Source organism: Nansenia antarctica, assembly GCF_963989245.1.
Source record: "Nansenia antarctica genome assembly, chromosome: 14".
Taxonomy (NCBI): domain Eukaryota; kingdom Metazoa; phylum Chordata; class Actinopteri; order Argentiniformes; family Microstomatidae; genus Nansenia; species Nansenia antarctica.
Genome location: NC_137684.1, coordinates 30,514,153 through 30,530,653, shown reverse-complemented (window position 1 = coordinate 30,530,653; position 16,501 = coordinate 30,514,153). Strand labels below are relative to the sequence as shown.

At 44.8% G+C, this 16,501-nt stretch overlaps 1 protein-coding gene across 2 annotated transcripts in view; it reads right to left on the bottom strand.

Moving 5' to 3' along the window:
* st7 (suppression of tumorigenicity 7) overlaps positions 1 to 16,501 on the bottom strand; it is a gene marked incomplete at both ends in the record, with an annotated part of 52,996 nt that overhangs the window by 24,421 nt on the left and 12,074 nt on the right. The window contains one exon of one of the 2 annotated variants that reach the window (XM_080544874.1): positions 8,578 to 8,613. The exons of the other annotated variant lie outside the window; for it this stretch is intronic. Within the exon in view, the coding sequence (XP_080401000.1) occupies positions 8,578 to 8,613 (36 nt within the window). The remainder of the gene's footprint in view (positions 1 to 8,577; positions 8,614 to 16,501) is intronic. 2 annotated transcript variants of the gene reach the window in all.

Sequence of the window (16,501 nt, the reverse complement as noted above, 5' to 3'; positions counted from 1 at the left end):
CAACAGAGAGTCTCTCAGTTAGTCCCTGTGCAGTGTTTTATCTTGTAGGGATAGCATAAATGGCTTAAGTGGTTAGTGGTGGAGTAGTTGAGCATCATATAGTGAAGGATACTCTCCAGATATCTGGTATTTGTTTGCTGTTTGTCCTGAGGCCTCATTTATAAATCTGTGCGTAGGATTGCAGTGAAAAGGTTGCGTACGTGCGAAAGACAGAAGGTTTACACACAGAAATATTCTTACAACGTCCCATGCCAGTTTCCCTTTATAAATCACAATCAACTAAACGTCAATTTCAAAGCGATTCTCGAGTTTCATCCTTCTACCATTGGAGTCGCAGTCGCTCGTTTCTCATACGCATGAGTCAGCGTCATTGGAGGAGGACCGCACATTCTCCTGCCAAATTAGATTTTTTTTTTTAGAAACCCCAAAGTTTGCTTAAAAGTGACGCATACATGCCTTCTTTTGTGCGTATGCAACGTTTATAAATGACGCCCCTGGTGATGATGTGAAAATAAATCATCAAAAGATACCTATGGCTGAACTATAGTCTCACTATTGGGCTGTTACAGGGTCGTCATTGACAGCCGGCTCTCTTTCTAATCCTGACCCCCTCAGCGAGGCTCTCACTGTGCTGCACCCGAGGGCCAGAGTGCTGCTTTAGCCTCGAGGATAGCACAGCCTCACAACATTAGCTTTTCACTTCAGGGACAAGGGCTTAGTGGAGGAGTGATCTCTCATTCAGAGTAGCAGGCTACACAACGTGGACCTGAACTGACTGAGAATTCAAGTTTTTCGATCATTGCAACACTGACTCTCAGTGAGACAGTGTTGGTTTAATGTGTGACATTATATCAGAAGGACACCTGTCAGACAAAGCTGATTGGTTGGTTTATTATTAGCACAGTGAATATTGTCCCATCTGCTCTATTCAGGAGTTGATAATAATAAGCGATTTGGCAAATATTTGCCTAATCAAAAGATAAAGGCTATTCACGGTTACTCCGTTTCTGGTTACCCTACTAGTCAGCAGTAACCACAGAAACCCGACCCTTTACCGTTTTGTGCCACTCTTACGGTACGGCAGGTTACCACGGCAACAGAGACAGCTGGTTGCCGTCAAGAGTGCTGTTGGCCTTTTATCACATTGCCATTTTCAGTAAACACCCCTAACACTGGGTTCAGACCCACACAGGGTCTCTGGAACTGTTTGTGGACAAAAGCATCAATGTCCACAAGAGGTGAAGTCGTCCTCCAGCTCTGAGATGATGATGTACTCAGTGGTGACTGGAGGATTAATAGTCTAATCAGGAGGGGTGAGGAAGACTAGCAAACATGTAGTGTCCTCCACATTACTGGCACGCCAGGTACGCGGGTGGATCTTCCAGCAGGACAATGATCCAAAACATACTTCTACAAAGGAGACTCTCAATTGGTTCAAGAGGAAGAGAATGAAGGTGTTGGACTGGCCTAGTCAATCGCCAGACTTAAATCCAACAGAACGTTTGTGGAAAGGAACTGAAGATCAAGATTCACCAGCGGGCCCCCGGAATCTTCTAGATTTAAAGACTGTTCTTATTTCCCCACTGGATATGAAATAGCTATAGTATACGTACACTCACCGGCCACTTTATTAGGTAGGCCTACACCTTTTCAACTGCACGTTAACGCAAATATCTAATCAGCCAATCATGTGGCAGCAACTCAATGCATTTAGGCATGTAGACATGGTCACAGCGATCTGCTGAAGTTCAAACCAAGCATCAGAATGGGAAAGAAAGGTGATTTAAGTGACTTTGAACGTGCCATGGTTGTTGGTGCCAGACAGACAGGCAGTTTTGAGTATTTCATAAAGTGCTGATCTACTGGGATTTTCCCGGACAACCATCTCTAGGTGTACCAGAGAATGGTCAGAAAAAAGAGAAAATATCCAGTGAGCGGCAGTTCTCTGGGCTAAAACGGTGGTGGTGGTGTGTGGGAGGGATATTTTCTTGGCACAAATCTTCAGCAACTGTGTAATGCTTTAATGCCAATATGGATCAAAATGTCTGAGGAATGTTTCCAGTACCTTCTTGAATCAATGCCACGAAGAATTATGGCAGTTCTGAAGGCAAAAGAGAGGGGGTCCAACCTGGTACTAGCAAAGTGTACCTAATGAAGTGGCCGGTGAGTGTATATCTCATATGGTTTGCAGTTTTTGCCTTGAGTAGATTACTGAAGCAGAGAGGGAAAAATACATGCAACGATGAACTAATCAATACTATTCCTTTAATTGCAGATCACATGCGCCACACAGATATACCACTGGAGCACATTTGTCTTGTCTTAGGCGCTGCATTTAACTCTTCCCTGTTCCCTTGCTGTTTCCGTCATGGTGATTCTGAGTAAAGTGGTTTGGGCCAAGAGGGCAGACTTATCTGTTTCGGTCAGACTAAACCACAAGCTGGCATCTACACTGCTGTTGCTCTATTGCCTCTATGCATGTCTTGCATAGCAACATCTTGGTGCGTAGGCCATTTTACTGAAACCAGGAAAAGGAGCTGGAGTCAATACCTGTGCGTGTTTATGGATTGGTGTGCTGAAAAGGTTGGTGGGGGAAGGGAGACGTGGGGGAGGGGGATGACATATAATATCTAAAAATGAACTCAGGCCAGCATGGAGGTAATGATGTTTACATAAAGGTGTCTGGAGGGGATATTCTGTTTCTGGTGACACTGTGGTTGTGGAGACGTGTCCATGAGCACTGCAGCTCTGAGGGTGGCAAGGTGAACCTGTTAAGGTAGATGGTTTACTTGGTTGTGTCTGTACTAGAGTCGTTAAACAAGTGCAAACATGTATCGAGTTAATCGCATGGTCTGCTGTAATTAATAATTCATTAATAGCAATTTTGGTTTGGTCAAAGTTAGCCCTAATTACATTAACATTTTTATTTTTTATTTTTGCCATTTAGCAGACGCCTTATTCCAAAGCGACTTGGGTGAATAGAGGCATAGAGCAGTCAATGTCTAGTATTGATTCTACAGGAGGGCCACATGAGTGAAGGAAGCCATTATGAGCAGGGTTATTTAACACATTTGACTAAGCAAGTGAATCATCAATCCACCAGTCGTAGCAGGAAGAGTAAACCAGCTCAGAATTAAATATGTTTTCAATGAAAGAAACTCAACATTGTGTTGTAGAGGTCATGTAGGGGAGAAAGGGAGAGAAAGGGGAGAAAATAAAACATCTCTGATTGATGTGTCTGATGTGTCCGCCTCATACAGGGTTCTGATGTGTCCGCCTCATACAGGGTTCCTACACGTTTCAACAAGTCAAATTTAAGACCTTTTTTTAGACCTCTTTGAATACATTTTTTGACCTATTCGCGGCACCATATGATAGCTATTTGGCATCCTCAAGGTGACAGTCTGAAGGATAATTGATATCAAATAAATATTGGTTCCAGCTTGATTAATTTCCGTGCAAATAGATGTGGCCGGACTGATCTCCTTGCAGGACAAGCTAGCTAATCTCATTTTTTCCCCCTCATCTTTTAAGACCTAGTACCTCGTTTTTTAGACCTAATAACTGAAATGTGGGGCCTCTTTAGGCCTTGTAAATTGGATTTCTGGATTTTAGACTTTAAGGCTTTTTCAGACCAGCGCGGGAACCCTGCTCATAATGGCTTCCTTCACTCATTTGGCCCTCCTGTTGACAGACACTAATAGCAGACTCCAAAGACAAATGCAAAGACAGAAACACCTGTCACCTGTCAACACACTTTTCCCAATACGTTCATTGTGCCAAAATAGGGTGAAAAAGTGTTTAATTAAAGCTGAGAATCCCTAGTCCCATTTGATTTAAAATCCAAACTGTTGAGAATAACTCTACTCTCCTAACACTGCTGATTCACTGTTTATTATTGCCTACTATGACATCAGCCTATCAGAATGCTTGTCACATTCCAAAATCACTATCTGCCCAAGTCATCTCTTTGACGTAGGCATTTTTGACACTACATACAAAGATGGCTCAGCTGACCACAAGTGAAACATGACCAGTGTTAGGGTTAGTCAACACTTAACCAGTGTTAGGGTTAGTCAACACTTAACCAGTGTTAGGGTTAGTCAACACTTAACCAGTGTTAGGGTTAGTCAACACTTAACCAGTGTTAGGGTTAGTCAACACTTAACCAGTGTTAGGGTTAGTCAACACTTAACCAGTGTTAGGGTTAGTCAACACTTAACCAGTGTTAGTCAAGCCTGACAATATGTGTGTGACATAGGCTAAGCCTACAACAAAAAAGGACTTAGTAATCGCCGAAGAGCTCTAGTGAACTACAACTACAATTTCAATGTGGATCTCAGCACGCACTACACGCTTGTTCATTATGACCCTCTCTCCAACACGGTTAATCATTGCCTAAATAAGTTGTTGTGGGTGTGAAGGTGGCCCAGGGGACACAGACTTCTCTTTCTTCTATTTATTCTGGATGACAGATAACAGTGTTGTGGTTATGTTGAGCTGTTTAGGGGGCGGCTGTGGCTCAGGGGGTAGAACAAAGTATCCGTGCTTGCTTTCCTGTAAGGTTGATACAGTGGCTTCGGAAAGTACTCAGACTCCTTCACTTTTTCCACATTTTGTTGTGTTATAGACCCTAACCATAACTTAATTGATTAGTAATTTGTAGAAGCGCCTTTGGCAGTGATTACAGCTTTGAGTCTTCTTGGGTATGCCTCTACCAGCTTTAAACACCTTTGGGATTTGGGCAGTTTCTCCCATTCTTCCTTGCAGATCCTCTCAAGCTCTGACAGATTGGATGGGGAGCGTCGATGAACTGCAGTCTTCAGGTCTCTCTCCACAAATGTTCAATGGGGTTCAAGTCTGGGCTTTGGCTGGGCCACTCAAGGACATTTAGAGACTCCAATGTTGTCTTGGCTGTCCTGAAGCCGCTCCAATGCCAGGGTTCGACAGACCAGACTAGATGATCATGGAGTGAAGATATTATCAAAGAGTACGCGACTGTCGATCACCCGTCGCATCGCGTACGCTTTAATAATATCTTCACTCCACGATCATCTAGTCTGGTCTGGCGCCTGCGCCGTCTGTTGTTCTTCCTGCACACAGGTAAAAATATACAGGATCCAGCAGCTTCGTCGGGCTCGCGCAAACAAACCTGGTGAAATTTTTACTTCAACGGGCAAGGGGGCAAGTGTTAATGTCGAACCCTGAGGACATTCAGAGACTTGTCCCGAAACCACTCCAGTGTTGTCTTGGCTGTCCTAAAGCCGCTCCAGTGTTGTCTGGGCTGTCCTGAAGGCGGTCCAGTGTTGTCTGGGCTAAGTGCCTTGGGTCGTTGCTGTGCTGAAAGGTGAATATCTGCCCTGGTCTGAGGTCATGTGCACTCTGCAGCAGGTCTTCTTCAAGGACCTCTCTGTATTTGGCTTTGTCTGTCGTTCCCTCAACCCTGGCCAGTCTCCCAGGCCCTGCCACTAAGAAGCATCTCCATAGCATGATGCTGTCACCACCATGCTTCACCGTCGGGATGGGGTTAGCCAGCCGATGAGCTGTACCTGTTTGGCGTGTCATAGATAAGAGTAATGAAGAATCTTGTCGTCGGTAAAGACGGAATGGATCAATCTATTGAGGATTGCGTGATCTTAAATGCGTTGTGTCATCTCTATAGATCGGGTGTGCAGCAGACACGGATTGACAAGGAATAGAGATCCAACACGGGTCAGAATGATTACTCCAAAGATTTTATTGGTCACCTTTAGTTCTTCAAATAGGAAATAAGAATATATGTTTTAGAAAACCCCATTAGATCTAACAGTAATCTTAATAATTCATAATTCTAAAAACAGGTTTTCACTTTGTCATTATGGGGTATTTTGTGTAAATGTATGTGGATGTGGAAATTGAATTGAATTAAGACTATAACTCACCAACATGTGGAAAAAGGTGATGGGGGTCTGAATACTTTCGGAAGCCAAGTCATTAATAACATCAGAGAGGTGGAGACTTCGGCTTTCTATACAATCTATAAGCATCCTCAGCAAGAAATAAAACTATGGTACATTGCAACCGTGTCAGCATGTAAAGAGTCTGTGTGTAGTTTGTTCTGTCTTATAGGATAGTAATGTGTTTCATTGTGCTAAGATGCTCACTTAAGTTGGTTGTAGTTCGCCAGTCACCACAGACACTGGAGTTAAAGCAGAAACTTGTCCTGTTTTTAGCATTTTTGCCAATGAGAGGGGCTCAAAAGTCACTGCAACAAATCAATTCGCCATAGGAACGCTAGTGATGTAGTGGACAGTTAACCCAAGTAAACTCAGTTTACCCACCTGTTTATGTTGGTGAATAAAACCTTTTCTGATTAAGTCAATGTTATTATTTGTTGTCTACCCACCTGTTTGTTCTACCACTACACCCCAGAGGAACACAATCAAGGGAACTGTCATGCTGCCTCAACCCTAACCAATCTTTCTTTACCTACTGTGCTCAAATAGCCCAGAAGCAAACGGGATTTTCTACAATTCATCTTCATTGGATATCGGTTTAGAAGAACTGCTCTCACAGAGAAGCACTCAGACGGGTCAGAAAACAGCCAGTGTCATAGAAACTAAGAGCAGGTGCGCTGGGAACCCAGACAGTCAAACTAAACCAGCGTTTTGCATAACACTTCACAGTGACATGAGCACAAATCATCTCATAGCAGCAGGTTCTAGTTATCTAAACTGACACACAATTCAAGTGAAACGGAGCAAACATTTCTAGTGGTTTCCAGGGTAATTAATTCATATTACTTGCACGCTACACTCCCAAAATATCTCCCCAGCCCCCCAAAAACATGAATGCAGATTTGTCAGGCGACTGGAAACCTGTAAAAAGTCAGTTCTCACTAATCAATGAGAAAACAAGAGGACTAGACTGCCAACACATTAGCCACATGCTACATTCTAATATGCTCTTGAAGCTTGAAAACTTTTCTCATTTTCAACAGAGAGGAACATGATTCAAACAACTGTTGACTTGATCAAATCTCCAGATCACAACATCGTTATAAAACAAGCAGAAACTAGGAGGGCTTTTAGAGGACAGGTTAGAGCTTACCTCTGGAGTCAGGTGAACAGACAGGAAAGCCTATTTTTATTTTTACTCATTTATTTTTATTCTCAGCCTACTTTTATTCTTTTTATCTTGTTATTCCTAGAAGTTCCTAATCCTTTTGTTTGGGGGGAGGGGTTGTTATTTAAAGATTGTTTGATGTTATTGTTGTCTTGTATGTTAATATCAAAGGACCATGTTGGAAACAAGTGTTCACACTTTCACATGTCATCCCTTGGATTACTGGTTTTACTCTAACCATGAATAAACTCAATCAATCAATGAATCAATCAATCAATCATCCACTAACACTGTTATCCATTTAGATTAGATTATCAGGAAATATTTTGATGCCACTGCAACTCTTCTCTCTCTCTCTCTCTCTGTTTAAAAGCCAAACCTGTGACAAAAGGGGACTTTCTGTTGCCGGTTCCCCCCGAGCTTTGATCTGACTTCAAATCCCTGGAGAAAAAGTAAGTTTGGCTCTGGTTCCGTGTGACCACGACAGATCCAATTAGATCAGCACAGCCGGACCTGGTACATGAGGTGCATCATGGGACTGATCAAAGGGGGGAAGGACCCTGTACAGGGATGTTGTGTGTGTGTGTGTGTGTGTTGGGGGGGGGGGGGGGGGGGGCACAGGGTGCAAGGAGATTTTCTGGAACAGCGAACCACCTGCAGATCAGTGCGACAGCTCCTCGTGGGGGTACGGGAGGGGGGGGGGTCCGGTGATGTTCCCATGTAAACCCCCAACCCCCTCAACCATCCAATCACAAAGAATCACTACCATCGCTATCCACTGGCATCTGTAAACGCCACGTTCACCTCCTCAATGTCACCTGACCGAAAGGGAGAGACAGAACTGCCTGTCTGCCTGCCTGTCTGCCTGCAGTGGCCGAAAGCAACTATATCAAAGCGTCCGTCTGCAAACGCACGTCATGTGAAACGTAAACGCACTCCCCGTAAAAAAACATGCGGACACACACACACACACACACACACACACGGTAGCTAATGGTGTCTATTTCAGTACTAGCGAGCCGTTTAGTTTAGAGAGAGACAGAAATACACACAGCATACAACCACAGGGATAAACATGGGATAAACATGGAGAACGGGGGATGGTGGGAGAAAAAAAAGAGAGGAGGGGAGGAGAGGAGAGGAGGGGAGGGACGGGAGAGAAGGTGGAGCGAGATGGATTTTGCATCACAACCAGCTATCATTGGCCCTTTATGCAAAATGGTAGATCCCCAGCCTCTCGCCGAGGCAATCTGTCACCAGGAAACATGGAAGAAAACAACGGGAGGACAGAGAGAAAGAAAGGAGAGAGAGAGAGGGATGGAGGGAGAGAGGGGAAAGCCCACAATAAAGCAGCCAAGAAGACACTATAAACCAGACAACAAATAAAAACGCTACACACACACACAGACACACACACAAATAGAAAGACAGACGCGGCCGGAGGAGGAGGAGGAGGAGGATGGTGGTACTTACATGAGGACTCTGTGCCGAACATGACTGGGCCGGGCGCTGTGATGGAGATAGAGGAGGAGGAGGAGGAGGAGAGAGGGAGGGAGGGAGAGAGAGAGAGGGAGGGAGGGGGTTGATGAGCAGGCAGCTACACAGCGGGGGTCATCAAAGCACACAATGCAGCCAGCCGGCCTGCCCTGGCTTTTCAGTCTCAGTCGCCCAGATGCTCTGCTCTCCGCTCCCGTAGACGCTAAACAGCCTTCCTCCACTCACACACACCCCTCTCCCGAAAACACACACACACACACACACACACACACACACAAGGTCCTGGCCGCCAAACAGGGGCCTCCTCACGAGAGACGACGAAACCCCCCCCCACCCACCCACCCCCCTCTCCTCTCTCTCTCCCCAATAAAAAAATCCTCCAAAAGGAAAAACGTGCGCTTGCTAAAATCCAGAGACCGAGCCGCAGTAGTAGCTCTCGCTTTCCTCTTCTCCTCTCGCCGTCTCCTTCTTCTTCTATCCTGCTGTCTTTTATCTCTCGTTCCCTCTATCTCTCGTTCGGTTCGGTCGGTTCTCTCCTAGGCAATGTCCGCGCGTCCGAGATCAATGGGGGGCTGGTCCGGTGGGGGGGGGGGGAGACGGGGGGGAGACGAAGCTGAGAGCAGCTACTGCAATCCTCGGGCTCGGGCCGCGGCAGGCCAATAAGACAATAGCTATGCAAACAGAGAGTGACGTCAAGAGCCCTGTGAAGCACTGACTGACTGCTGCTGCTGCTGGGAAAAAAAGGCGAGATGGAGGGGGGGGGAGAGATGGAGAGATAGGAGGGAGGGAGGGAGAGGGGCGGCGGAGCTTGAGTGGGAGCGGGCGGGAACAGGCCAATCAAAAAGGGTTGTCTATTATGGCCCCCCTAAAAAATAAAAAAACACATTTGTCGTACTCACACGGCGCACACACACACACGGCACACACACACACACACACACACACACACGGCACACACACACACGGCACACATCCCCCACCGGAGGAGGGGCGGGCGGTGAGGGGAATAGGAACAGTCTCTCCAGTCCAGCAGCCCCACAAATTGAAATGAATAAGAGCCATTACACTGGAGACAGCTGTGTGTTTACCTGCCCGCGCGCCTGGAACTATAATGAACAACACACACCTAGCTAGTATCAAGCAGTCAGGTAAATAATTTAGCAGGCCTGTGGGGAATTACCCGTCCCTTTAGAGAGACTTGAGGGAAGATCCGATACTGAGCATTGTGGTAAGCGGTGGATCGGGAATCGGGAGATAGAGAACGTTCGTTTACCGATACAATGCCGTGAAGCAAACTGTTGTAAAAACACAACAAAATACAACTTGCCAAACACATGGGCCAATGACTGGCAGCTGGCCAGCTTGACACGTGAGTGCGGGGAAACCAATTCGGTTGTTAAGTCTGACGTCACTCGTGACGTTTAGCAATTTCCAGGTCCAAACCAAAGCGGTAGAATGACAGTTCAATCGTTTTTTAGACTGGGATCTATTCATACAACAAGGGACACAGCACTTTCCCGTTTTTCCCATATTGTCAGCGTCTTTGAGCCTCGGAAAAGCGCTATACAAATATAATGAATTATTATTATTACTGCGGCATTTCGGAGAGAGCGCCTCAGCCAACGTTGGACCCGGAAACACGTCACGACTTAACAACCGAATGCCTTGTGCACTAGGGATGTCCCCGGATACAAGCACGTTAGAAAAGCACAAATAATGCGATGAAAACAGACCAGATTCTATCTGAAGTTTCTTGTTATTATTCTGGAAAAAAAGCCATGATTGACATGTCTGTTTTGTAGGTTGAACAGATACAGATAACACCACCACCTCCATAATAATAATAATAATAATTAGCTGACGCCGAACTTAAGGAAACACTTGGCCGAATAATAGATTGTATAATTTAAATATATGTAGCTTTTTATTCATACTTGTATGCTTATTCATGTAAAATGTAAAATGATAAATATCTAAATTACGTATAATAATAGCCTACACAAAATTGTATATACTTTATGTTACGTAATATTTCCTAACTTCACGAAAGATGTACAAATTGTCACCAAAGTCACCAAACAAAATGTTCGGATTTCTTTTGAAAAACTGAAATACATTTCAACATTATTGAAAATCACATCACACACTCGCGAGTCTGCTGCTACACTGCTACCTAGAACACTACTTTACATTGTTACCTAGTTAACTAGAACACTACTTTACATTGCTACCTAGTTAACTAGAACACTACTTTACATTGTTACCTAGTTAACTACAACACTACTTTACATTGTTACCTAGTTAACTACAACACTACTTTACATTGTTACCTAGTTAACTAGAACACTACTTTACATTGTTACCTAGTTAACTACAACACTACTTTACATTGTTACCTAGAACACTACTTTACATTGTTACCTAGTTAACTAGAACACTACTTTACATTGTTACCTAGTTAACTAGAACACTACTTTACATTGTTAGCAGGCTCACAAAACAAGCGTTAAGTGTTAGTTAAGGGTTGGACTAGTGAGTGTGTCGTTGATTTTCAACAACGCTTTTATTTTAAAGTTGCAAAAAACAAAAAACTGAAGTCTTAATGTCAGAATGTGCCTCTCGTTGTCGTTCAGAGAACAGATGCCAAACTGCCGACATGTTAGCTGTAATTATATGACGTGGCAGTAGGTAGTCATCACTCAAAGCTCGCCTCATTCATAGAACAGCGTGGGTTGCTTGCACTGTTTGATCACGTCATTAAAAAAAACTTCTCGCATAAACATTCAGTCTTTTCACACCAAATGGCCGAACACCGAATGTGCTTATTAGGGATATAATTAATTGCACAATACCCCAGAATGACAAAGTGAAACCATGTTTTTAAAAATGTAGCCTATTATTATAATGTTTTATTTCAGTACATTAAAATACTGATTACTATGAACGGAGTCCATCTTAATGCAAGGATAATATAGTTCATGTAAAAAAACAAATTGTAATTCATATCTTCATGTTTTTTTTTGTGTTGTAATTCATATCTTTGTAATTTTTGTAATTCATATCTTTGTTTTTATAGTGTCTCTGATTTGTATAGGAATCAATTACCCATAACCATAAAAACCATATCATTACAGTATACTGAGATTACAGTACTTTAATGCTTTAATGTATGTGTCTACAGGCTTGCTCAGTGTTTATGTAATAATCAAGTATGCATATGATCCATGTACATGTGAGATAGACCTACAGCCCAGGGCTGATCATGTCGCCTGTGTTCTGGCAGACAGCCCCACTGGCCCAATGAGGTGGCAAGGATTATCTGAGTGGGGGAGGGGGGGGTGGAGAAAGAGAGAGAGAGAGAGAGAGAGAGAGAGAGAGAGAGAGAGAGAGAGAGAGAGAGAGGAGAGAGAGAGAGAGAGAGAGAGAGAGAGAGAGAGAGAGAGAGAGAGAAGAGGGAAAGAGAGAGAGAGAGAGAGAGAGAGAGAGAGAGAGAGAGAGAGAGAGAGAGAGAGAGAGAGAGAGAGAGAGGGAGAGAAAGAGGGAAAGAGAGAGAGAGAGAGAGAGAGAGAGAGAGAAAGAGAGAGAGAGAGAGAGAGAGAGAGAGAGAGAGAGAGAGAGAGAGAAGAGAGAGAGAGAGAGAAGAGAGAGAGAGAGCGCGCTTCTGGTTTGGTTAAGGCCTCTTCCTCCTTTGTCCCTCACACATGGTGGCTCCCCTCTCCTCCCTCTCCAACCTCTTTGTCCTTCAGGCAGAGGCAGGGCCCCTCCCTCCCTCCCTCCACACCTCCTCCTCTTCCCCTCCCTCCATACCTCCTCCTCCTCCCTCCCTCCCTCCCTCCCTCCTCCCCTCCCTCCGCCCCCTGCTATAGACGTCTCCTGGGGGCATGTTAATTACACGGGGGCTCTCTAAAACACTGGGCCAGGGGGACTCTCTGAGACACGGGCTCCACGGTGGCGGATTTGGCTGAATCCACCATGATGCTTTGATATGATTCGCACCTCACAGCCACGTGACTCCGCCCATATCGAGAGTATGTACAATAAGTATGTACAATTTCAATTACGTAATTTCAATCACGTAATGTTGATAATTACCATTTTACATTTTAGATGAATAAGCATACAAGCATGAATTAAAAGCAAACATTTACTTCATTTATGCAATGGTACAACAATTGGCAAAATAAATGAAGAACTGCCGGTACACACTCGGTATTAAGTGTTTCCTTAATTTCGGCTTTGGCCAAGAATGTTCATTTGGCATCCCTAGTCAACTCTCCCACAAGGTTAGGACAAAGACCGACCCCTTTGAACTGAAAATGGAACTTCACTACGTATTCCACCATCAGACCTATTTCAAACCTAACCAAACTGACATATGAACAGAACAATGAAGGCTAATTGAAGAGCTACGAGAGAATAGGGGTCGGCTGTGGCTCGACTGTGAGTCAGCGTCCATCTAATGATCGCACGGTTGGCAGATCGGCGGTTCGAGCCCCGGCTGGCCACATGTCGAAATGTCCTTGGGCAAGACACTGAACCCCCAAATTGCTCCCAATGAGCGGGCCGGCCGGCGCCTTGCATGGCAGCTTGCCTCCATTGGTGTGTGAATGGGAGAATGAGAGGCCATTGTAAAGCGCTTTGGAATAAGGCGCTATAATAAGTCAGTCCATTTAGAATAGCTCCGGAGATACCCGTGTTCAGACTCTCCAGAGCAGGAGAGTCTCTCAGTGGCGTCAGAACCCTCCCTGGCATGGCACGGTCTCAATCATCTACTGGAAGTACTCCAATCTTCATAATTACCACAAGGGCCAGGTGAGGTCGACTAGAGGCAGGTAGTCATGGAAGCACTGTACTGTACTCACCACTGTGTGAACGAGCACGTTCCTAAAATAGGGCTCCCTTCATTCAGTTCTGCATCTCTTTAGCAGACGATCATATGATATAGCCTATAATAATCACATTCATGAGCCACTTATTTCAGAACAATGTCACCCCAACACCCCCCCCATCCCACCCCCCGCCCGAATGGGAACAAGTACCACCCAGAAGAAAAAAAAGCCTCTCCTCTGGGTTGCTAAGCAACTGAAAATACGTGTGAGGAGGAGTGTGACCATTCTTCAGAGAAGAGAGAGAAGAAGATGAAGAGAAGGGATAAATAGGAGGGGAGGCCGGGCTGTCCGCTACGCCGACGAACCAGTGTTACAGTTATACACTTCATCAGGGAGCTCTCAGCATCTGATGGCGTGGGCGGAGAGAGAGAGAGAGAGAGAGAGAGAGAGAGAGAGAGAGAGAGAGAGAGAGAGAGAGAGGGAGAGAGAGAAGGAGAGGGAGAGAGAGGGAGAGAGAGGGAGAGAGAGAACTTCCATGTTCTGGATCTTTGTGTCTGTAATTCTGATGTGTGGGAAGAGAGGGATAATGAGCATAAGAAAGAGGAAGAAAGAATGTAAAAATGTGCATTTATTGGGAGAAAAGAATGTTCCCAGGCACTTCCAAAGGATGTTCAATTGTTGACAAGTGTCTTATCTTTTAAATACATGTGCGTGTGCGTATGTACTGTGTGTGTGTGTGTGTGTGTGTGTGTTGTACAGTAACCTCATAAATATGTCGGTAACACACAACACAAAACGTATTGTGTGTTTGTATGTGTGTGTGTCTGAGACTGGACAGTGGACATAAATGGATTGCGCCCAGCATCCAGTGCAGACAATGGCCCATGCCAAGTCTTTCATAACACTGCCATCCATTATGTTTCTTTTCTTTCCTTTTCCTTTCAGACCCAAGCAGAAGAACCAAGGTGCCTACGAACGTGGCAGTAGAGCCTTTCATTACAGTTGGGGGGGCGACCGTTCAAACGCAGAGGCACCATCCCGCTAACTGGGTCACAGGGCTATGGTGACTCTGTCGCTGCTGCCATCTGCTGGACAGAGGGGGGATAGCGTTTACTCTTGAGGAATGCTCTGGTGTGGGGCGCTTGGTGGCGTAACGGGTAAAGCGTTGACCATGTAACCGCAGGGTTCCCGGTTCGATTCCGGCCGCGGACATATCCTGCATATCTTCCCTCCCTCCATCTCTCTCTCACCCATCCTTCCTGTCTACCTCTCTACTGTATCTGTCAATAAAAAAGACAAATATGAGTGGGACTGCCCCACTCAGAAAAAAAAGAAAAGAAAAGGAATGCGTGTGGTGTGGTGTGTGGGTGCTTTGCCCCCCCTGGAGGACAGGGCCTGAGTGGGTTGGACAGGTGTAGCCTCTAAGCAACGTCACGATATTTCATAAGCAATATTTTCAGCCCAGCCAAGCAGATGGCAAGATGGAGCTATTGCAATAATGCTAAATTATATCTATCAGATCCACAGATCTATGATGCCTTGGGTGTAGTAGGGGCTGGGTTGATTAGGAATTCAACATTGGTATTATTTTGATATTATTGAGTTTTATTGTGTTATTATTTCATAATATTTATTTTGTAAGGGCCAGATTAATTTGATAATAATATAATATTATGCCATTTAGCTGACGCTTTTATCCAAAGCGACTTACATTGCAGTGAGCGCATACATTTCAGTATATATGGTCCCAGCGGGAATCGAACCCACAACACTAAGCGTTGTTAGCGCCATGCTCTACCAATTGAGCCACAGAGGACCACAATTTGAAAATGAACCCCCTTCCCCAAATTTCATCTGCCATATTCATGACAGAGCCGACACCCACACCCACACCCACTCCCACACCCACACTCCCACCCACACCCACACCCACCCACACACACACCCACCCACCACACACTCCCACACACACACACACCTGTCTGCCTGGCTCCAAGCTCTGATCCCATTCCAGGGACAGGGAGAGCAGAGGGAACCCCCATATAGCCTGCAGGAATGCCAAGCCCTCCGCCTGGGAGAGAGATAGGATTCCACGGCTGCACGGGATTATGGGACACTTGCAATCGACTTGCAATATTTCGACGTGACGTTAGAATTATACGGTTCTATCTCCATTTTTGTCAAAATTTAGTTTTTTACATAATCTGATCCGTTAGGTGTTTATTAATGCCTGTGTGGTGTTATTTTTTAAAATGTTGACATTTTTGAGTTAGTAATTAATAAAATACAAAGGTTCCATCTCACAAAACATAATGGAATGTAAAAACTTTGACGCTCAATATCTCTGAACTGCCCTAAACGGAGATAGAACCTTATCATTCTAAACGGAGATAGATAAATTCTAAGCTCACGAAGTGTCATGTAAACGCAGTCAATGACTCAATGGGAGCGAGAGGAATGGTGGATAAAACAACTGAACGTATACAATGAGATACAAAAGAGATATCACTGGTAGGACTACGACATCTAAGCTATGTAATGTTAGCTAGCATAACATCCCGTTGCCTCAGGTTTGACGACCAAACCACCCTCAAGACCACCAGGACCGAGCTCCGGACCTGGGGTGATAGGGCCTTTTCAGCCGCAGCCCCGTCCCTCTGGAACGCCCTCCCCAACCACATCAGACAGGCCAACACCCTCCCAACATTTAAACAGGCCCTCAAAACCCACCTCTTCAAGCTCGCCTTCACCAGTTAACCCTCTCCCCCTCCCCTTGCCATGTCTCCAGCACTACCTTAATTAGGCCCCTACACTTAATTTTATTTGCTTCTTTTTATTATTACTACTCAATCTTTGCAGTTTGTAAAGCATCTTTGAGTGTCTAGAAAAGCACTATATAAGTCTAATGTATTATTATTATTATTATTATTATTATAATGTGAGCATAACATCCTGGTTTGTTTAGGTAGCAAGTCAGTCCAGCTGGTTGAAGTATCAGGCTAGATGGATTCATTAACCATCGGGAACAAGTTGGCAACCGATCAAATGTTCTGACTTTTATTCTGAAAAAT